This window comes from Salmo trutta, chromosome 40 (genome assembly GCF_901001165.1).
Source record: "Salmo trutta chromosome 40, fSalTru1.1, whole genome shotgun sequence".
NCBI classification, from domain to species: Eukaryota; Metazoa; Chordata; class Actinopteri; order Salmoniformes; family Salmonidae; genus Salmo; species Salmo trutta.
The window spans coordinates 11,822,905-11,845,575 of record NC_042996.1 but is presented as its reverse complement, the minus strand read 5'-3'; the positions used below and the strand labels follow the sequence as shown (position 1 = coordinate 11,845,575).

The 22,671-nt window shown below is 41.0% G+C and overlaps 2 protein-coding genes across 3 annotated transcripts; one reads left to right on the top strand and one right to left on the bottom strand.

Annotated features, from left to right (window-relative positions):
• Positions 1-315: 315 nt before the first annotated feature.
• Positions 316-17,280, bottom strand: LOC115180022 (WASH complex subunit 3). Of its 2 annotated transcripts, XM_029741887.1 has the most exons (7): positions 17,076-17,280; positions 16,684-16,848; positions 16,398-16,538; positions 15,142-15,249; positions 14,992-15,056; positions 14,763-14,836; positions 316-419 (listed from the first exon to the last, which is right to left on the bottom strand). In XM_029741887.1, the coding sequence occupies exons 1-7, from the start codon at positions 17,124-17,126 to the stop codon at positions 331-333; spliced, it is 693 nt and encodes a 230-aa protein (XP_029597747.1). In that variant the 5' UTR covers positions 17,127-17,280; the 3' UTR covers positions 316-330. The 2 variants fall into 2 exon arrangements, with proteins under 2 accessions (XP_029597747.1, XP_029597748.1); XM_029741888.1 differs by lacking the exon at positions 316-419 and having other exon boundaries at positions 13,306-14,836; positions 17,076-17,279.
• Positions 3,425-11,234, top strand: LOC115180021 (DNA damage-regulated autophagy modulator protein 1). The gene is made up of 7 exons (XM_029741886.1): positions 3,425-3,561; positions 8,146-8,213; positions 8,568-8,710; positions 8,790-8,967; positions 9,068-9,105; positions 10,829-10,921; positions 11,022-11,234. The coding sequence occupies exons 1-7, from the start codon at positions 3,425-3,427 to the stop codon at positions 11,058-11,060; spliced, it is 696 nt and encodes a 231-aa protein (XP_029597746.1). The 3' UTR covers positions 11,061-11,234.
• Positions 17,281-22,671: the final 5,391 nt, after the last annotated feature.

Below are 22,671 nucleotides of genomic sequence, written 5' to 3'. Positions count from 1 at the left end.
CTTTTGTTTGGGTACAGCCCAGTGTTTTTGTATACGTGTTTGTTTTGGGTGTATTAAAAACCCCTATTGTGTATTCCTGCATCTGTCTCCAAAATCCTTTATACCAGCGTGACAGTTAATTGAGTCTATCCTGGCTCGCTTTGCAGTGAAGAGTAGTCCAGCACAGCTAAAAAGACGCTCACAGGCGGCAGATGCAGGCAGGCCTGTGTTGAGTTTGAGGGACAACTTCTTTATGTACAGAAAAAAATGAAGTAAATCCATTTTGTCCGATGGACTAGTAACATACCCATCCAGCTCCCCTGAACCTTCGGACCGTTTCCCCTGTACTTTCTAATCCTCTTCATCAGATGAATGCTGCCTTAGATGCTCAGTCTCGTCCTGTGTGATTGTGTCAAGGTGATTATTCAGGTACGCCATACCTGTACATTGGAAACAACACAACATTTGCGTATTCAGTGTTTCAGCAAACTCTGTTGTATTTGGCTGGCAACACAATCATATTCTTGACATTGCAATAGCTCTAACACAGATTTCCCCACTTGTTATTCTCAGATACTGAGATTGATTTGAGTTGTTCAAATACATTCAGACCTAACAAATTCTCTAATGTTGAGGTGAATCAATGTCTGGCTGAACCCAAACATAGTTATATGCAAAGGTTGTTGTCCAGCACCTGTAATGCAACTTAAATAATGGAAAAAAAGAAAAACAAACAATTAAAGAAAAGACCAAAAGATATCATCATATGGACAATGAGGTTAAAACCTTTTGGAGTAAAGAAATCATACCGGCTATGATGACATCAGCTTTGTCAGTCCAAAACATCTTGAACTTTGGCAGAAGCAATAAGCTGTGGCTACTCCATCATTTCCCCAAAGCGCTTTTGGAGACCGTTCTGAATGGCTCTGATAAGTGGTAGACACATTTGGAAAGATGCTTCCATCCTTTGAAGTTTTGTTTTTAGTAAAAAGATCACTGGCAGCATATGCGTGTTGGTCTCAGACTGTAGACGACTGTAGATGAAAATGGATAAACTAAAGGGTGTGAAATGTGTAGGCCCACTGAGTGGACATTCTGAACCTTGTTTGAAGTCAGTAGGTCATATGACCAAATTCAAAAATGTAAATAAATAATTTATAATAGTGTGAGATGTAAATCAACCAACAATAAAATGTGTGCAATGTATGTCTATGCCACCAGGTTAGCTACAACCAGTTTTAGGAGTAATGGTTAAAGAGCTGTTGAAATTTGAAAATGTTTATTTGTCACTAAGTTGATGGTCCATAACCGCTGTTGGTGGACGTAAGGAAAACTACAGGCGAATATCCAACCTGAAACTGTCTTTACCTCGGTTCAGCATCGTGGCTAACTTGGCCAGGTTGGCCTATGAGAAAAGCTTGTAGCTAGCCATTTTAGACCAATGTTTTAAAAACCATGGTCTCTAAGCAAAAGTTCACAAGTACGGCCCCAAAGGGTTTTACAAGGTTTGAGACTGTGCCTAAAGCTTTAGTCACACTTCCCATGTTGAGGAAATTAAAGCTGAAATGCACAGCCAGACAGGCTGGGAGGTCACTTCCTGTGAACAGCAATTAGAGAAGTTGTTTGGTTAATGAAAGTGTTAACACATTCTTCATCATCCAAGTGGTACAAAGGTCAGTATTGTGCAAGAAAATCACAAAATCAAGTGGATATAGAAAATTAATTTGAATGAAAATGAATCACCAGTTTATAGGTCTACACACAAATTCTACAAATGTTAACAAATGAATAAAATATAATAACTAAAATATAGTTGTTACAAAGGTTTTCACCCCTTTTGTTTAGGCAATACTAAATTAGTTCAGGAGTAAAATGCTGCATAACAAATTACATAAATTACATGGACTCTATGTGAAATAATAGGGGTTGACATGATTTTTTAATGACTTTGTCCCCCTTCCTCTGTCCCCCATACATAAATCTGTAATGTCCCTCAATCAAGTATTGCATTTCAAGCACAGATTCAACTGCAAAGACCAGGGAGCTTTTCGAAAGCCTTATAGGGAAACACAAAGATTGGTGAATTGGGTAACAATAACAAATCAAACATTGAATATGTCTTTAAGCATAGTCATGTTAATAATAATAATAATAATGCTGTGGGTGATGTAGCATACTAAACCACCCAGACACAACAAATATATAGTTATATTTCTGAACTGAGCTGCAGGACAGAAAGGAACCTGCTCAGGGATATCACCATGAGGCCATTGGTGATTTTAAAACAGCTACAGAGTTCATTGGCTCTGAAGGGAGAAAACGGGATGGATCAACAACATTGTAGTGACTCCACAATAAATACCTAAAAGACAGAGGGAAAAGAAGAATATAAATATACAGAATATGCATCCTGTATGCAACAAGGCACTAAAGTAATACAGCAAAAAATATATACACTTTTAGGCCTTAATGCAAAGCCTTATCAGAAATGTCCAACATTCTAACTGGTTGTAGTTACACACGTCGAAATTTCACAGTTGCTAGTTCCGACTAGGAGGTGAACATAGCATAAGCAAAGGCAGAAATCCTAGAGAAAAAACCTGCTTCAGTCTGCTTTACACCAGACACTGGGCAAGGAATTCACCTTTCAGCAGGACAATAACCTACAACACAAGGCCAAATCTACACGAGTTGCTTACCAGGAAGACAGTGAATGTTACCAAGTGGCCAAATTACGGTTTTGATTTTAATCTGCTTGAAAATCTATGGCAAGATTAAGACTGCTGTCTAGTCATGAAACCCAACACCTTGACAGAGCTTGAAGAATTTTGAAAAGAACGGGCAAAAATGTCACAATGCATGTTTTCAAAGCTCCTTTGAGACTTACACAAGACACAGTTGTAATCGCTGCCAAATGTATTTCTGACGTGTTGACTCAGGGGGTGAATCATTATCGAATTAAGATATATTATGAGTGTTTTCATTTTCATTAATTACGTTTATTTTTTGAAAAATGTCTTCCACTTTAAGAGAGTATTTTGTGTAGATCAATGAGAGAAAAAAAGTAACAATTAAATTCAATCCCACTTTGTAACGAAACAAAATGTGAAAAAAAATCCAAGCGGGGTGAATATTTATGATACCCACTCTGGTATGCACGGCTGAGTGTTTGTAATTTTCTGTCACATGCGGAAATGATCGGAAGAGAAACCCAAACCCAACCTACACCCACACTCAACACGACTGAAATGCAATACTTCCTAGACCACGTGACTGCAAGATTACGTTTTACAGAAAGCCTATGATATTCCTTCTTCAAATCTCAACTCTTGAGCGTTATTAGCAGATGGGTTTTACTTGTCAGTATTCTGCATCGAATATGTCTTTATAAATTGCACTCAAGATCGCTCTGTCTGTGTTGTAACTTTTCCTTATTGTTGACAATATGTTTTGGTTCATGGACATGAAGGGAATATGCATTTTGCCAGTTTTCTTTGTCATCTGGTCATCCAGCACGTTTATGGTTTCCTACCTAATTGCATTGTTCGAGCATGATGTGGGTTTTATCTTACCCTATATAAGGTAAGTAAGAATTTAGAACAAGAAGATTATAGGCTGTTATTATTTATCAGTTGCCTAATAGTTTTTATTTTCCACTAACTGCCTTTATCAAACCGTTAATAAGATTACACATGTAGTGGAGGGATAGGCCTGCGCCTTATCAATTACGTAGTACAATATAAAAATCATGCAAAGTAGCCTTTACAAACGCAAAGCAAGTGAAATATATTCACAGCCTAGTTTCAACAGAATCTCATCTGTCAGGCAGCAAGAGCGTTCAGCTCCCAACTGGGTACCAGTTCATGCTAACCAATGCAACAATGGGTATGCAACCCAAGAAGGTTGGTCGACTTCGAAGTCTTGGTTGAATATTGACGATGCGCAATTCAATCATCATGCTTTGTTTGAATAAAGATGTCTTAAGGCTTTCCCAAAACACCTTCCCAATTAAACGTTGACCGCAAGGATTGTATCATAATGATTTGTCTCAATCGGGAGGGCATTTGTTAAGCAAACTCTGCCATCACATGTCGGTCATTGTGCAGATTAAATAATAAAGAAATAAAATGTTATTTGTCACATGCTTCGTAAACAACAGGTGTAGATTAACCGTGAAATGCTAGCTGTATAAGTGAAAAATGTAGCCAGTGGTGTAGTAATACCTAGAGAAATGGGTATACGGTGTATAGCCTCCACTACACCACCGACTGTAGCGACAAAAATAAATCAGTTTAGTTTTCCCCAGTTCAGACCAGTGTTGCCAACTAATTTTCAGGGGAAGTTGCTAGAGGCAGGTCGATTTGTTGCTGAAAGTTGCTAAATGACGGTGTGATGTCATTGCGCTGTGACGTCATTACGTAATAAGGTAAAACTGCGTCATTACATAGAATATACAATAACGTTGCTCAAATTGACTGGCCATCTCGGCGAAAAATAGGATTTGAGATTGTTAGTTTAGATTTGTTAGTTTATTATCATATTTTATTTGTAAAAGTAATATAAACACAACGCATTTTATATGATCACATTTTTATTTTTAAACACAACACATTGAATTATTGAACAATTACACATTATTGAACAATTATATTTTATTTATTTTCTTTTTAACTAGTAAACTTACACATTCTGAACAATTATAGTTTTAAGCAGGGTATTAGTAGTTAGTTAACATGCTACCTAACTGATCAACAATTATAGGTACTGGCTGGTATTCCAGTAGCTCAGCTACTTTAATAATTTCAGTGGTGCCTTTATTGTGCTTTAGCGTTTCCTTAACACTGAACAAGGCCATGTTTCGCAAGGCTTCAAGGAGCCTTGCTTGCAGCTCCTTGCTTAAAGCAACAATATAGTTGATGCACTGTCTCCGCATCACCACCCTGGACGGTTCCAACCTAGAATATGTGGACAACTATAAATACCAAGGTGTCTGGTTAGACTGTAAACTCTCCTTCCAGACTCATATTAAACATCTCCAATCCAAAATCAAATCTAGAATCGACTTTCTATTTCGCAACAAAGCCTCCTTGACTCACGCCGCCAAACTTACCCTAGTAAAAACTGACTATTCTACCGATCCTTGACTTCGGCGATGTCATCTACAAAATAGCTTCCATTATTCTACTCAGCAAACTGGATGCAGTTTATCACAGTGCCATTAGTTTTGTAACCAAATCACCTTATACCACCCACCACTGTGACCTGTATGCTCTAGTCGGCTGGCCCTCGCTACATATTCGTCGCCAGATCCACTGGCTCCAGGTCATCTATAAGTCTATGCTAGGTAAAGCTTCGCCTTATCACAGTTCACTGGTCACGATAACAACACCCACCCGTAGCACACACTCCAGCAGGTATATCTCACTGATCATCCCCAAAGCCAACACCTCATTTGGCCACCTTTCCTTCCAGTTCTCTGCTGCCAGTGACTGGAACGAATTGCAAAAATCGCTGAAGTTGGAGACTTTTATTTCCCTCACCAACTTTAAACATCAGCTATCTGAGCAGCTAACCGATCGCTGCAGCTGTACATAGTCCATCTGTAAATTGCCCACCCAATCTACCTACCTCATCCCCATACTGTTTTTATTTTATTTACTTTTCTGCTCCTTTGCACACCAGTATTTCTACTTGCACATCATCATATGCTCATTTATCACTCCAGTGTTAATCTGCTAAATTGTAATTATTTGCTCCAATGGCCTATTTATTGCCTACCTCCTCATGCCTTTTGCACACACTGTATATAGACTTTCTTTTTTTTCTACTGTGTCATTGACTTGCTTGTGTTATTGGCTTGTTTATTGTTTACTCCATGTGTAACTCTGTGTTGTTGTCTGTGTCACACTGCTTCGCTTTATCTTGGCCAGGTCGCAGTTGTAAATGAGAACTTGTTCTCAACTAGCCTACCTGGTTAAATAAAGGTGAAATATATATATTTTTTAATTACCTTTTTGTCCTCTGGCGCAAGACTGAGTTGGTACACCGTGCTCTCGAAAAGGTACCGAAGGTATGGTGATGGACTGAGATGTCCATCAATGGCATCCTTCAGGACATCAATTTTTGCCATAGGGTTGACTACTCTGCTGCAAATTGATGTTAAGAGGTGTACCAGATTGTCCAAAAGCTTTACAGGATCTGTTTGCTCTCCCTCAAATGACTTCACTGCAACTTGTACGTCGTACAGGATTGATTTCAAGATTGTCAGGTAGACATAGTTGGTCTTGTCCATGTACATGGCGTGGAGCACATCAGCCATGTAGCAACGCTCACTGGCATTGGTCAACTCAAAGTGGAGTTTCATTTCTTTCCACTGGCTCAATATACGAGTTACCGCAGGCTCAATCGATAGCCAACGTGTGGCACACGCTTTGGTGATCTGCAGGGGTTTCTGGCCACAATTAACGCCTCGCGCCATTTTGGGGAAATCGAAAACCAGTTGTAGGTTTCCCTGATTAAGTACTCAACACTCCTAGGGATTGTTTCTTTGGATGCTGCACAGACAGCCAATTGTGAAGACTGGCACACACAGCGGATGAGTACCAAATTGGGTAATGCACATTCTTCCTTTAAAATCTTGTGCACCCCGTTGTGCACCCCAGTCATCACGGACGCATTATCAGTGCCAATACCCTGAATATTCTCTTTTTTAAGGTTACACTAATCAAGAAACTCAACTACCGCCTTTGGCATCGCCCCCCTCCAATTCAACCAGCCCGAGAAATGTGGACACAACGGTTCTTTTTTTAGCACTGAAATACCGAATCACCACACCCAGGTATTTCGAGACACTGACATTAGTGGACTCATCCAAAAGGAGACTGAACTTCTCATCCCCCACATTTGATGATACCCTTTTGAGAAAATAAGGAGCCAGTACTCCCCTAATCACTTCTGTGCACTTGGTGCGGTGCATTTGGAAGTTTGCTGCCACAGAATCTGAAAAGGCAGCTTTGCAAGCCATACCTAAATGGTCGCATGCTAGCAGCAAACAATGCTCTGCAGTGGCCATTGCCATAGTAGCTTCTGCGCTTTTGCAGTTATCCACTTTTTTAACCAACTGTGGTAATGTAGACTGCGTTGTGGGGTTGTACGGTTTTGATTTATTTATATGCTTTGCTGTAGCACAATGGTTTTTGATGTCATACATCAAAAGCATATTTTGCAAGCATATCTGATTTGCAGTACGCACAGTATGCCCGTCAATCATCCCCAATTACTGGCTTCAGCCACCCTTTAAATTGAGGTACAGACTCACTCTTTTCTGTACTTCTGCCTGTACAATTTTGATTGAGACATGTTGATTGATGTTGTAAGTTCTGTTCAAGATCAAACATTTGTGACCAACTATATTCATTGGGTTTGGCTCGTCGAACGCATACTAATGCTGCTGCTGTCAGCCAACAATGATTTGCAATTTGCTGAAATTGCTGCTGGACTGCTGCTGACGTCACTCATAATGCACTTTTGCAGACAGACACGTGTGTTGTGACCAAGTGTGTGACAGAGAAAATCGTTTTTGTGTCATTTAGAGGGAAAATGCATTTTAGCGTTTGAGTCACTTTTCAAAAGTTGCTAAATGTTCCAAATACATTTTTTTCAAACAGCTAGGTGCTGTTTGAAAAGAAAGTTGCCAGCGTACTCTGAAAAGTTTCTAAATCTAGCAACAAAATTGCTAAATTGACATCACTGGTTCAGACCTCTACTTGGCTGCTACCCAGGTCCTAGCGCCTAGAACCCTAGAGGGCGTAGTTCTTCCTGATGTCGTATGACAAACAACATAAAAGGAATAATAACAGCATCTTGTGCCGGTTGGGCTACCCAGGTTCCAGCAGTGTAGCCAACTGCGTAGAGGCCTGTGAACTACTTACTAGCCAGTGTGTTTCCTTACATGACTTTTAAAGGGAAAAAGCTCTTACACTAAAAGGGCATTATCATCATGTTCACAATTTCACAGTATTATTCCAAGCTCATAGTGTGGAAATATAAAGCACAGAAAAATGTGGTTTTTGACTGCACTGGGCCTTAAACAGATCAACATGTTTAAAATGCCCTCTAGACACTGCAGAATTACACCCATTAAACCTGAACTCTTCTTTTCTTTAGTGAAATTGGGGCTAAACCCCCAGCGAGTTGTATCTTTGGCTTGATGACGGTCATCACTGCATTTGCAGGTGAGCACAGAAGGACACTAAAACCATGAAAGGCCTTTTGTTTTTGTCTGAGCTGAAACAACCTCATGGGTTTTTCCAGGTCAGCGACTGTGCCAAAAGTTTTAGTCACACTTCCCATTTTTTTTGAAAATGAAAGTAGAAATGCATGGTAAGAAAAGGCTGGGATCAATGGTATAAGATACTTTTACTGAGTATTACATATAAGTTCCCTATGTTTTAAAGTGCAAATTAAATAAATACATAAATATTGCAGGTTTTACATTGCCCTACAGTAGCCTGTGAGCGAATACTGTCTAAATGTGTCATTTTAAAATAAAAATATTCACTCCATGTGCCATACCAAATCCTCTACAGGTATGGCCACCATGTATGCCAGATACAAGTTTGTGGAGAAGCTCAATGAGACAGCAGGTGGTGTGCCCCCAGCACTGAACCAGGCTGCTTTATGGTTTGGAATGCTTTCTTGTTTGGGGATGTGTTTTGTCGCTACTTTCCAGGTAGGTTGTCACCTCTTAAGTGAGAAGATGGAGTGTCATATTCAATACATGATCTCTCTGGTGTGTTCTTTTACCCCAGGAAACAACGATTATTCAAGTTCATGATGCAGGTGCAATACTCTTCTTTGTTTCTGGTGTGTTGTACACCATCCTCCAGTCCATTATATCCTATAAGACCATCCCCTATGGATGTTCCATGGCCTTGTGTCGTGTGCGCACAGGAATGGCAACCATGGCCTTCCTGGCAGTTCCCCCCAGTATCCTTGAAAACAATAGTAATCCATTGTGTCTAAATGATTTTAATCATGAATGATCATTGTTTTATCAAAGAAAAGGTCTCCTTCATTTTCCAACCAGCTATTATCTGTGCCTTACTGCATAGAACTGAAGACAAGGTACGGTATGAGCACATCTTTACCAAGAACACAACTCACACAAACAACAAAGATGGATAAAATTCTGGATTCATATACAGTTGAAGTCGGAAGTTTACATACACTTAGGTTCGAGTCACTAAAACTCGTTTTTCAACAACTCCACAAATTTCTTGTTAACAAACTATAGTTTTAGCAAGTCGGTTAGGACATCTACTTTGTGCATGACACAAGTAATTTGTCTAACAATTGTTTACAGACAGATTATTTCACTTATAATCACAATTCCAATTTGTCAGATGTTTACATACACTAAGTAGACTGTGCATTTAAACAGCTTGGAAAATTCCAGAAAATTATGTAATGGCTTTAGAAGCTTCTGATAGGCTAATTGACATAATTTAAGTCAATTGGAGGTGTACCTGTGGATTTATTTCAAGGCCTATCTTCAAACTCAGTGCCTCTTTCCTTGACATCATAGGGAAAATCAAAAGACCTCAGAAGAAAAATTGTAGACCTCCACAAGTCTGGTTCATCCCTGGGAGTAATTTCCAAATGCCTGATGGTACCACGCTCATCTGTACAAACAATAGTACGCAAGTATAAACACCATGGGACCAAGCAGCCGTCATACCGCTCAGGAAGGAGACGCGTTCTGTCTCCTAGAGATTAACGTGCTTTGGTGCGAAAAGTGCAAATCAATCCCAGAACAACAGCAAAGGACCTTGTGAAGATGCTGGAGGAAACGGGTACAAAAGTGTCTATATGCACAGTAAAACGAGCCCTATATATCGGCATAACCTGAAAGGTCGGTCGGCAAGGAAGAAGTCACTGCTCCAAAACTGCCATAAAAAAGCCAGACTACGGTTTGCACCTGCACATGGGGACAAAGATCATACATTTTGGGGACAAAGATCGTACAAAAATAGAACTGTTTGGCCATAATGACTATTGTTATGTTTGGAGGAAAAAGGGGGAGAAGCACGGGGGTGTCAGTATCATGTTGTGGGGGTGCTTTGCTGCAGGAGGGACTGGTGCACTTCACAAAATAGATGGCTTCATGAGGAGGAAAATTACGTGGATATATTGAAGCAACATCTCAAGACATCAGTCAGGAAGTTAAAGCTTGTTCGCAAATGGGTCTTCCAAATGGACAATGACCTCAAGCATACTTCCAAAGTTGTGGCAAAATGGCTTAAGGACAACAAAGTCAAGGTATTGGAGTGGCCATCACAAAGCCCTGACCTCAATCCCATAGAAAATATGTGGGCAGAACTGAAAAAGCGTGTGTGAGCAAGGAGGCCTACAAACCTGACTCAGTTACACCAGCTCTGTCAGGAGGAAGGGGCCAAAATTCACCCAACTTATTGTGGGAAGCTTGTGGAAGGCTACCCGAAATGTTTGACCCAAGTTAAACAATTTAAAGGCAATGCTACCAAATACTAATTGAGCGTATGTAAACTTCTGACCCACTGGGAATGTGATGAAAGAAATAAAAGCTGAAATAAATCATTCTCTCAACTATTATTCTGACATTTCACATTCTTAAAATAAAGTGGTGATCCTAACTGACCTAAAACAGGGAATCTTTACTAGGATTAAATGTCAGGAATTGTTAAAAACTGAGTTTAAATGTATTTGGCTAAGGTGTATGTAAACATCCGACTTCAACTGTAGGCTTTATAGGCCAGAGAAGCTATACGTGCCAATATCGGTCTCTCTCCAACTCTTCCTGTCATTACAGGACTATGTGTTCCATCTGGTGAGTGCTGTGAGTGAGTGGATCATGGTCTTCAGCTTCATCTTCTTCTTCTTCACCTACATCCACGACTTTAAAGTGAGTTTTCAGTCACCGCTCTGTCATTGTGGTGGGAAATCATTCTCCTTTTCTTCTCCTTTATTTGAGTGTATTTATTTCTATATCTTGTTTCTTACAGAAGTTTATTCTGAAGCTGAGAACAGAGTTTGTTTCCTGACGAAGCATCCATTTTAACCTTTTAATCTGAATATTTACAAAATCAAGTGTATTTTTCTGTCCATTCGGAAAGTATTCAGACCCTTTTTCCACATTTTGTTACGTTACAGCCTTATTCTATAATGTATTAAATTGTCGTTCCCCCCCCCCAATCTACACACAATACCCCATAATGGCAAAGCAGACAGGTTTTTAGAAATGTTTGCTAATGTATAAAAATAAACATATCACATTTATGTAAGTATTCAGACCCTTTACTCAGTACTTTGTTGAACCACCTTGGGCATCGATTACAGCCTCAAGTCTTATTGGGTATGAAACTACAAGGTTGGCAAACCTGTATTTGGGGAGTTTCTTCCATTCTTCCCTCCAGATCCTCTCAAGCTCTGTCAGGTTGGATGGCGAGCATCGCTACACAGCTATATTCAGGTCTCTCCAGAGATGTTCGATTGGGTTTAAGTCCGGGCTCTGGCTGGGCTACTCAAGGACATTCAGAGGCTTGTCCTGAAGCCACTCCTGCGTTGTCTGTGTGCTTAGGGTCGTTGTCCTGTTGGAAGGTGAACCTTTGCCCCAGTCTGAGATCCTGAGTGCTCTGGAGCAGGTTTTCATCAAGGATCTCTATGTACTTTGTTCCGTTCATCTTTCCCTCGATCCTGACTAGTCTCCCAGTCCCTGCCATTGAAAAACATCCCCACAGCATGATGCTGCCACCACCATGCTTCATTGTATTCCTCCAGACAAGATTCTTGGCATTCAGCCCAAATAGTTCAATCTTGGTTTCTTCTGACCAGAGAATCTTGTTTCTCATTATCTGAGAGTCCTTTAGCTGCCTTTGGGCAAACTCCAAGCAGGCTGCCTTTTTCTGAGGAGTGGCTTCTATCTGGCCACTCTACCATAAAGGCCTGATTTGTGGAGTGCTGCAGAAATGGTTGTCATTCTGGAAGGTTCTCCCATCTTCACAGAGGAACTCTGTGAACCATCAGGTTCTTGGTTACGTCCCTGACCAAGGTCCTTCTCCCCCGATTGCTCAGTTTGGCCGGGTGGCCAGCTCTAGGAAGAGTCTTGGTGGTTCCAAACTTCTTCAATTTAAGAATGATGGTGGCCACTGTTTTCTTAGGGACCTTCAATGCTGCAGAATTGTTTTGGGACCCTTCCCCAGATCTGTGCTTCAACACAAACCTGTCTAGGAGCTCTCCGGACAATACCTTCGACCTCATGGCTTGGTTTTTGCTCTGACATTCACTGTCAACTGTAGGACCTTATATAGACAGGTGTGCCTTTCCAAATCATATCCAATCAATTGAATTTACCACAGGTGGACTCCAATCGAGTTCTAAAAACATCTCAAAGACGATCAATGGAAACAGGATCCACCTGAGCTCAATTAAGTCTCATAACAAAGGATCTGAATACTTATTTAAGTAAGGTATTTTTTTTTAAAAGTGTTTTTGCTTTGTCATTATAGGGTATTGTGTGTAGATTGAGGAAAACATTTTATTTAATCAATTTTAGAATAAGGCTGTAACGCCTTCTCTGTGGCTCAGTTGGTAGAGCATGGTGTTTGCAATGCCAGCATGGTGTGTGCAACGCCAGGGTTGTGGGTTCGATTCCCATGGGGGGCCAGTACAATTTTTTTTTTTTTTTAAATGCATGAAATGAAAAGTATGTATTCACCACTAAGTCGCTCTGGATAAGAGCGTCTGCTAAATGACTAAACTGTAAATGTAACAAAATGTGGAAAAAGTTAAGGGGTCTGAATACTTTCCAAATGCACTGTATGAGATTATCTGAATGGTATGATTATTTGTTTGACACTGTATCCATTGCAACATAACCTAAGTCTTAACGGTTAACCACAAAACACATCCTGTGAACAGCAATTCTAGAATTTGTTGGGTGAATGAAAGACTCATCCGGGTGGTACAAAGGTCAATATTGAACAAGAAAATCACAAGATCAAGTTAATATAGAAAATGAGTTTCACGCATCACTAGTTTATGAATTGAGGCTGTATGTACATTTACCTACTCCAAGGTTAATTGTTTTATATTAGAATGTAAATATTTTTCTAGTTAGGTATTTTGCTCAAGAAAAACTCTTGTTTCTCGGGGTATTGAGGAGGCATATCTATGGTATACCATTGTAATAAAGTAACTCAGAATACATACAGGGCAACTGTATGTGTGTAGTATTTCTATGTACCCAACAACAACAACAAAAATGTTTGAATAAAATGTCCACATATCTTTAGGCAAAATGTGTTCTTTATTTTTACAGCTAAACTGCATAAACACTCAGATCTCAATGCTCCTGGCCTTACGCTTGTGAACGTGCTTTCCAATCTTCTAACATCTCTCCATCTACCCTCTTTCATAATCAATTGAAAAAAATCCTTCACTGCAGTGTTCTATCCAGAGACAACTACAAACAATGTGAAGCTGAATTGGATCTCTGAGCATTTGTTTGGATAAGGGATGTTGTATAAAACTCTTGACTTAAAATGCATAATGCCTTCACAACAGTGGGATCCAAGGTCCTGAAAGGCTTGCTAACATGGTTAGTCACACATGGTTAAATCTGGGATTGAGATGCATCATTTTATAAGATTGAGGTGAATTCACATTAGGTACTACAGTTAATTTAGCCCACACAGTACCATTGCAATTGACACATTGCTCACAACTAGTGGTGCCCATTACATATTTACCCAAAAGTGCAATTTTCTTAATTTGTCCTTCACATTGTTCACTCCAGGAACATTTACATTTCAACAGCTTAATGTCTCAATTAAAAACGACGAATCGGCCAGAGAACGGTCCTCAATATTTCTGCTTGACATTCTTCACACAGCAGTTGTAGTGTAAAATAGTACCCATCAAATGTTGTCACAAACATTATTATGGACATGAGATACACACAACATATCACCCTATCACAAGTGTAACATGCAGACATCACTGTCAATAATAAAACAAATGGGACTAAAGCACAATTACATTTTTGTCTTTTAGCAGACACTCTTATCCAGAGAGACTTACAGGAACAATAAGTGCTTTGCTCAAGGGCACAGAGATGTTTCACCTAGTCGGCTCTGGAATTCCAACCAGCAACATTCCGGTTACAGGCCCACTGCCCTTAACCGCTAGGCTACCTGCCGCCCCGCAATCTCTTGCAAAGGCATTGGAATGTTCACATGATACTGACATGGGGCAGAGGCATGTTTGCCCAGTGCAATCTTAAGAAAATAATGATCAGTTACTAATCGGTTATCTGGTTAGTACTTTCCATGGTTGTCATTCCATCGGTTTTACTGCTAAACTATGTAAATAAAGACACCATGTCCATGACCGAAGAAATGGAAACAAAAATATAACAGTCACAAGATCCGTGGCTGACCTGGACATAGGCATTATCAGCTCTTTCTCGTTGACATTCACTCAATCTACAATGCGATTTCAGCTACTTAACAATCGGCCTGTTTTTGTAAGTCCCATGCATCCCTGCAGATCCCTTCCACAGAAGTGAGACTTTCTGTCTGGTAGCACTGTAGTTCTGCCTGTCAAGCACGCACTGGCATCTAGTCCTTCTGTGCCCCTGCAGCAGCACAGTAGAAAAGGCCTGGAGCACAGACGACAGGGAAGGAAGTTCCCTATAGGTAACTTCATGGCAAAGACAGCAGATCAATCGCTGAAAGATGACTCACTGCCATCATCGCTGTCGTCATCTTGATCCAGTGTTTTCTTTTTGACTTCATCAGGCACAGGGGCATCTGGTGTGCTGCATACAGAAACATGTAGGAATCACCACTGTTACTTAAAATACATGTAAAACCACCATTTTATGACATTCAGATGTAGGTATAAAACAAAACGTATTGGATTACGAGGTATGAGAATACAGATATTACAAAGACGTAACGTAAGCACACTCACTCAAGCAGGTTGGGATCCAAACCTTCCTGGACCATTTTATTCTTTATCGCCATAACTGGAACACCCTGTTTTTGAAAAGTTTTCTACATTACTGATTTCATTGAACAGATTTCACATTTCTACAGAATATGACAATGTATAGACACCCACCACTTGCACCATCTTGAGATATCTGGCATAGCGTGGGTCCTTGGCCACAGTCATCCAACTGTCTCCTGCTGCCTCTGCTGCTCTTGGGTCTGGTATGTTTGGAGAAGCCTACAATAGAGTCAATACTGCAATTCACTATTTCCATCATGCACAAATACACCAAGTCTTTAAGTTATTGTTCCATCAACATGGATATGTTGAAATCCCAGGAGGTTGGTGGCACCTTAATTGGGGAGGACGGGCTCGTGGTAACGGCTGGAGCGGAATCAGTGGAACGGTATCAAATACGTCAAACATGGTTTCTAGGTGTTTAATGCCGTTTCATTCGCTCCGTTCCGGCCATTATTATGAGCCGTCCTCCCCTCAGCAGCCTCCACTGATTTAAATATATGTAGTTGTGTGCATAAGCCAACTACACAATTACTGTATGTGTAGTGCCTTCAGAAAGTATTCATACCCCTTGACTTATTAGTCTACACAGAATACTACACAATGACAAAGTTAAAACATGTATAGACATTTTTGCAAATATATAGAAAATTAAATACAGAAATCTCATTTACATATGTATTCACACCCGAGTTAATACTTTGTAAAAGCACCTTCGGCAGCGATTACAGCTGTGAGTTGTCTTCAGTGTCTGTATCAGCTTTGCACTTGCACTTCTGGATTTTCTCCCTTGCCGGATTTTCTCAAGCTCTGTTAAGTTAGATAGGGAGCAGCAATCTTCAAGTCTTTCCACAGATTTAATGGTATTCAAGTCTGGTCTATGGCTGGGCCTCTCAAGCACTTTGACTGTATGCTTAGGGTCATTGCCCTGTTGGAACGTAAATCGTTGCCCCAGTCTAAGGTTGTTTGCAGGTTCTCATCAAGGATTTGCCTGTATTTGGCTCCATTCATTGTTCCCTCTATCCTAACCAGTCTCCCTACCACTGAAAAGCATCCCCATAGCATGATGCTGCCACCACCATGCTTCACAGTAGGGATGGTGTTAGATGGGTGATGAGCTGTGCCTGGTTCTCTCCAGACATAGCGCTTTGTATTCAGGCCAAAGAGTTACATTTTTGTCTCAGACCACAGAATCTTTTGTCTTATGAGCTCAGTCTTTCATGTGCCTTTTTTTTCACTTCGTCATTATGGGGTTTTATGTATCAATGCAGTCGGGAAAAAAAATGTAATCCATTTTTAATTCAAGGGTATGAATACTTTCTGAAGGCACTGTATGTGTGTGTGTGAGTGGTGGGGGGGGGGGGTACCTCAGGAGGTGGCAATGCCACAGCTATAGGGGTCTCTGGTTGACTTGGGACCACAACTGCGACTGGACCATTGACCTCTGTAGCTGGCCGCTGACCAACACCCTCCACCCTGACATCCTCCAAACCAGGAATAGAGGATAGCTACATAGAACAAAATCAGGACGCACTGACATTATCATATTGGTATGGCCAGAGCAGCAAAGCACATAATAGTACAACAACATCAAAGACAAGAGTAAAGTCATAGTATTGTATACAAAACACATACAGGAGCTGGGTTACCTACCTTTGCTTCCAAAATGCTGAGGGTAGTTTCAATCTGCTGTATCCGAAGAGATATGCATGCAAGTTTCTCTTCGCAAACTGTCGAAAAACGATTGAGGAAGCGGACAGTGTGCACTATGAACTGGTTGAGATAGGCAACGACTCTCCTCTGTTGTATGGCTGGGACCTGGGACCATATCAGTCAGTATCATGGGGGAAAATGCAATGTTTATTTTCTTACAGAGTTGGGGAGTTCAAAAACATTTACTACACATACTCATTAGATACAACATTTACTTGATTACATTATTTGGCTGAGAGTCAGTCAGCTTGTTTACAAAACAAGCTGAAGCTATCATGGCTAATTTAGCTGCAGTAGCCACCAAGATAACATCGGCTACGGAAAACACTCACCTTGGTCAGATCTATTCCTGATCCCACAATCGGTAAACCGTCCTCGTCCATGTTTTTATCGTTTTGGCAAACTATCGGTTAACTCGCTATTACTTTGTTTAATAGTAATATTTCTCTGAAAATCTGCAAAAGCGAGATGGAAATTTTATTACGCCTCATGTGACTTCACTGTGACCCAATTCTGACGTCATTATTCTTCTGCTCTTCCGGGTATATCAGCAAATTAGGTGCTTAGTTTTCTACTTCTTTATTGGAAATCAAAATGAACCCAAGGCTGAAGGTGCATACCTCCATCTCCTGAACTGGAGGGTTAACAATTCATTGCCACAAATGTAGTGTGTTCAATGCACCACAAGGAGGGAGTACAGTATAATGGTTAATACATGTGCAGTGTCTCAAAACAAGCCACAATTCTGTTGATCCAGGCAAGGAGGACAAAGTTACTGTAATATGGTTTGCAGAGATGATGAGTTAATGGATAAAGCCATCAACACAAATTATTTGACAACTTAATTTTGATGATGCCTCAGATGCTATTGTCTTTTGGGGGCAACCCACAATGTGTGTTGCATTGGATCATGCCTGATTAGTTGTGAACTATTACTACATAGGAGCGCAGCAGAACCAATGGAAAACAAAACACAGGAAACCAAAAATGCTGTCCAACTTGACCTCAATCTGAACTCTAAAACGATTCCAACCATTTGATTTGAAATGGACTTGTCTGAAATAAGAGCCCGTTAAACTTGATGTCAGACAGAAATGAAACCCTCTAACCTGACCTAAGAGCAAACTGAAGCCATAGTCCATGCCCAGCATTGCCCACCTGATCGTAAACAAATCTGAAAGCCCAGTCCATGCCAATTCAACCTAGTTGAACAGGCAGGAAGAGTCTCTGCCCAGTTTCAAAAAAATTGTTATGAAGAACTCAACAAATACATCTAAGCTGACCTCCTGAGTCAGAACCTATCCAGAGAGTGTTGGGAGCAGATCACTTTTTAAACCAGCAGCATATTGATTTATATGGGACTGTAATTGCTTCAGTGTGTCCTGGATGACTCCCCCATAATTGAGGCCTGGCAGAGCCTCTTCCCTGGACATACTCTGAGCCAGGCAGCGGGCAGAGGAGTACCGCACGCCCCCCCCCCCCCCCCCACACACCCCACACCCCACACCCTCCGCCAGGGAGTGAGCAGTGGATGGTTACCCCCTTACCCCCAAGCCACTCTATCATACCATGAGGAGTGAACTGCTCTGTCAGAGCTTCCTGTGCTTGGCCCTCCTATGTTGAACATAATAAACAGCTCCCTATCCACCAGATGTGTACCAAAGTCACTAAAAGTGGCAGTAGTAAAGCCTCTCTTGAAAAAGCCAAACCAAAAAATATAAAAAACTATCGCCTATATTGAATCTCCCATTCCTCTGAAAAATGTTAGAAAAAGCTGTAGTGCTGCAACTCACTGCCTTCCTGAAGACAATTTATACAAAACGCTTCAGTCTGGTTTTAGACCCCATCATAGCACTGAGACTGCACTCGTGAAGTAACTGTAAGTTTCGGTGTTCCTCAAGGTTCTGTTTTAAGACCACTATAGTTTTCACTATATATTTTACCTCTTGGTGATGTCATTCGGAAACATAATGTTAACTTTCACTGCTATGCGGACGATACACAGCTGTAAATTTTGATGAAACATGGTGAAGCCCCAAAATTGCCCTCCATGGAAGCCTGTGTTTCACATAAGGAAGTGGATGGAGGCAAATGTTTTACTTTTAAACTCGAACAAGACAAAGATGCTAGTTCTAGGTCCCAAGAAACAAAGAGATCTTCTGTTGGATCTGACAATTTATCTTGATGGTTGTACAGTCGTCTCAAATAAAACTGTGAAGGACCTCGGCATTATTCTGGACCCTGATCTCTCTTTTGATGAACATATCAAGACAATTTCAAGGACAGTTTTTTTCCATCTTCGTAACATCGTAACATCAGAAAATGTTCTGTCCAAAAATGATGCAGAAAAGTTAATCCATGCTTTTGTCACGTCTAGATTAGACTACTGCAATGCTCTACTTTCCGGCTACCCGGATAAAGCACTAAATAAACTTCAGTTAGTGCTAAACACGGCTGCTAGAATCTTGACTAGAACCAAAAAATGTGATCATATTACTCCAGTGCTAGCCTCTCTACACTGGCTTCCTGTTAAGGCAAGGGCTGATTTCAAGGTTTTACTACTAACCTACAAAGCCTTACATGGGCTTGCTCCTACCTATCTCTCAGACAAACGCTACGGTCACAAGACGCAGGCCTCCTTATTGTCCCTAGAATTTCTAAGCAAACAGCTGGAGGCAGGGCTTTCTCCTATAGAGCTCCATTTTTATGGAATGGTCTGCCTATCCATGTGAGTGACGCAGACTCGGTCTCAACTTTTAAGTCTTTATTGAAGACTCATTCTTCAGTAGGTCCTATGATTGAGTGTAGTCTGGCCCAGGGGTGTGAAGGTGAACGGAAAGGCATTGGAGAAACGAACCGCCCTTGCTGTCGCTTCTACATCTGCATTGCTTGCTGTTTGGGGTTTTAGGCTGGGTTTCTGTATAGCACTTTGTGACATCGGCTGATGTAAAAAGGGCTTTGGAAATACATTTGATTGAGAGCTTCCCATACATGTTTCACACAAACACCTTCACTCTGCTGACAAGGCTTTCTGCAGGAGGGAGTACTTCTCTATAGGGATACTTACAGAATTAACAGGTTTCTTACTTAAAGGGGGTCCTCTGAGAGTGTAGTGTGGTGGGGCATAGACAGCTTACGGCAATTAAAAAGCTATGTTTCTCAGGCTTTTTCCTACATCAAGTGCACTCGTTGAACTACTGGCAACTTGTGCATACTTGAATTGTATTGGTATGATTGCATCAACCAGGATTTGCAGTGTTCACTGTTTTGACAGAATCCTGTGTCTGTAAGCATGTTGACACTGATAGGATGAACAGTCTCAGAGGGACTTTCCTATGTGTCGTAAAAGAGAGAGTTTTGGCATTTTGATAGTGACTAAATAATGACAGCATTATTAAACATTGATAATAAATACATGGCTCTTAATAATAGAACTGTGATCCTGCAAGTTGAGGAATAGCTTTCTCCTGTATCACAATTTCCAGAGATATTGACCTGATACCCTGGTAGCTGGGTATTATTTGCTTTGTTAACATGATTTCTGAATGTGTTCAGAATCCTCCAACCAGAATTTTTGGAAAACCAGAGAATTTATTGAAAGTTCGTGGAATTTTGCAACCCTCCTTCTGAGAACACTAGGCTATTTCTGAAAACATTCTCTTACTGGAATCCAGCATGTTCATCAATCTGACATGGATAGTTAAACTATCATAGAACAGTATTTAAATTGGGATTTGATCATCAACAGGCGCCATGGAATTTCCTGCCCACTTCACCGAAACATTTGTGACCCCTACATGTTGCTGCGGCAACGGCAAGTATCAAAACAAGCACCCCTCTCGCTCTGCTGCTCCATGACGCACCTTTATTTCTTCCATATGAACAGACATGGTATGGCACCGAAATATGATTTTGATACCCCATGCACGCGCATCAGCACCACACCCCTATTTTTCATTTAAACCCACTCCACATCACTGAGTAGATTAAATACTGAGAAAAAAAAACTAAATTACCCCCTCTCTCACACAATGAATAACTTAGTTTGCTTTGTTCATATGAAGATTTTGGGGTTTAAATCACTGATCAGAAAAGTACAGCCTAACTCACAAGAGCCATCTCAAACTAATCAAGAGGGAATAGTTCACCCCAATTAAGATCAATGCTATGAAGGAGAAGAATGAAACAGGGTTGAGGCACAGATTCTAACTGCTCTCTCCGCCCCCTGTGTGTCCTCATGTGAACTTTAAATGCTTATCTTTCTCATATACTCATCTGTATGCTGGACCATTGTCTTTACCTCTGGCCTGGCTGTTTGGCAGGTCAGTCCAGACAGAGGATGCTGTCAACACCTCTTCCCTGTCCAGAATCTCTGTGAGTGAAAACAAGCCTTTTCCTGGTCAATGAGTTCAGGGGGGCGTAAGAGAGAGAGAGAGAGAGAGAGAGAGAGAGAGAGAGAGAGAGAGAGAGAGAGAGAGAGAGAGAGAGAGAGAGAGAGAGAGAGAGAGAAAGAGAAAGATAGAGAGAAAGATAAAGATAAAGATAGAGAGAGAGAGAGGGGAGAGCAAGGGAGAGAGAGCGAGAGGCAGAGGGAGAGAGAGAGAGAGAGAGAGAGAGAGAGAGAGAAGGGCAGACAGACAGAAAGAAAGGGAGAAGAAGAGAGAGAGAGAGAGAGAGAGAGAGAGAGAGAGAGAGAGAGAGAGAGAGCTGGCAGAGGTACAACCCTGAGTGCTGCATATTAGAGTGGGCAGGAGAAGGAAAGGAAGGTCAGTCTACTACTGCATTGGGGGATAATCAGACAAGAACAGGCCATCATTATAGCCATACCCCAGCAGTAATGATAATAGTCATATTTGTCATAATTAATGGAAGTGGGACTTATAATCACCTGAGAAGATGGTTGCCAAATTAGATGAGCTTTTCATCAGAAAACACTGATTAATAGCGAGGTTTATGTAAGTTTCTTGGAACCAGAGGAGTTTTATTTTGCATGCCCTGATTTGACAAGTTCAGCTCAAGCAGCTTTGTCTTTAATCAGGAGTGCATCATTGTTTACTATTATATGGTTACTCGTTACCATGACACAATACACAGCAGGGAGTGAAAAGGTGGTACATTGTGCTCCTGTTTTGTGCCATTCAGCATGTTGGATGATAATGCCCCAATGTTCTGAACTGAAGAGAGAGACACTGAATTAAAGGTTATGACAATACACCCAATCTGCTGGTGCTGTAGCTAAGCCAGGGGCAGGGAGGACTTTTGGAGGCAGTAGGCTTTGGGGTGGATAGGATGTTGGTCTTGACCATAGTTATCGAGGCATCTTGAAACCTTTTATATTCCCTGCTGGGGCTCATCCCCTTAACACTGGTAATATTGTTATGCATAACATATTGCATTGAGTGAAAACTGTATATGAATGTAGTCACTATCTGCCCATATTCGGTTTAAATAGGTGAATTGAATGTCCTCATACACCCTGTGACGTCTTTGAATGTGCTTGCATGTTGTGACCCACTTTGGTGGCATTATAAGGTGTCATCTTTGCCTGTTTGTGTCCATGCACTGCCCTCTCTGGATACGTCCTTGTTTATGTCATGCGCTGACACTGTCTGAGCTAACTGGATCTGTGCTGCTGATGTCCTGCTTTATGATTGGGTCAGCACTGATCTCCTGTTTAGTGATTGGATCAGTGCTGATCTCTTATCTCTGCTGGTGAAATCAACCCTCTTTAAGCCCTGGGACAATTAGGCAGTGGTCTTTCAAAACACTGCTCTTTATTGGAAAAAAGAGGATTGTCCTATTTAAGGGCATACATATTTGCCATGGAAAGAGTGCTGTTGTCAACAGATACTGAGACACATGTCAATTCAAGGGGAGAGCAAGGTGCAGATTCACAGATTGGGAAAAGGCCCACAATTGGGCTGTCAA

What these genes read in the sequence shown, in the direction of transcription:
- LOC115180022 (XM_029741887.1), bottom strand. Translation starts at nt 17,126, where the DNA reads ATGGACGAGGACGGTTTACCGATTGTGGGATCAGGAATAGATCTGACC. An exon ending in CAGGAATAGATCTGACCAAG is followed by an intron (nt 16,849 to 17,075) that starts GTGAGTGTTTTC and finishes ATATGGTCCCAG; the next exon opens with GTCCCAGCCATACAACAGAG. An exon ending in TGGCATTGCCACCTCCTGAG is followed by an intron (nt 15,250 to 16,397) that starts GTACCCCCCCCC and finishes ACTCTATTGTAG; the next exon opens with GCTTCTCCAAACATACCAGA.
- LOC115180021 (XM_029741886.1), top strand. Translation starts at nt 3,425, where the DNA reads ATGTTTTGGTTCATGGACATGAAGGGAATATGCATTTTGCCAGTTTTC. An exon ending in TTTATCTTACCCTATATAAG is followed by an intron (nt 3,562 to 8,145) that starts GTAAGTAAGAAT and finishes TCTTTTCTTTAG; the next exon opens with TGAAATTGGGGCTAAACCCC. An exon ending in GGTCATCACTGCATTTGCAG is followed by an intron (nt 8,214 to 8,567) that starts GTGAGCACAGAA and finishes AATCCTCTACAG; the next exon opens with GTATGGCCACCATGTATGCC.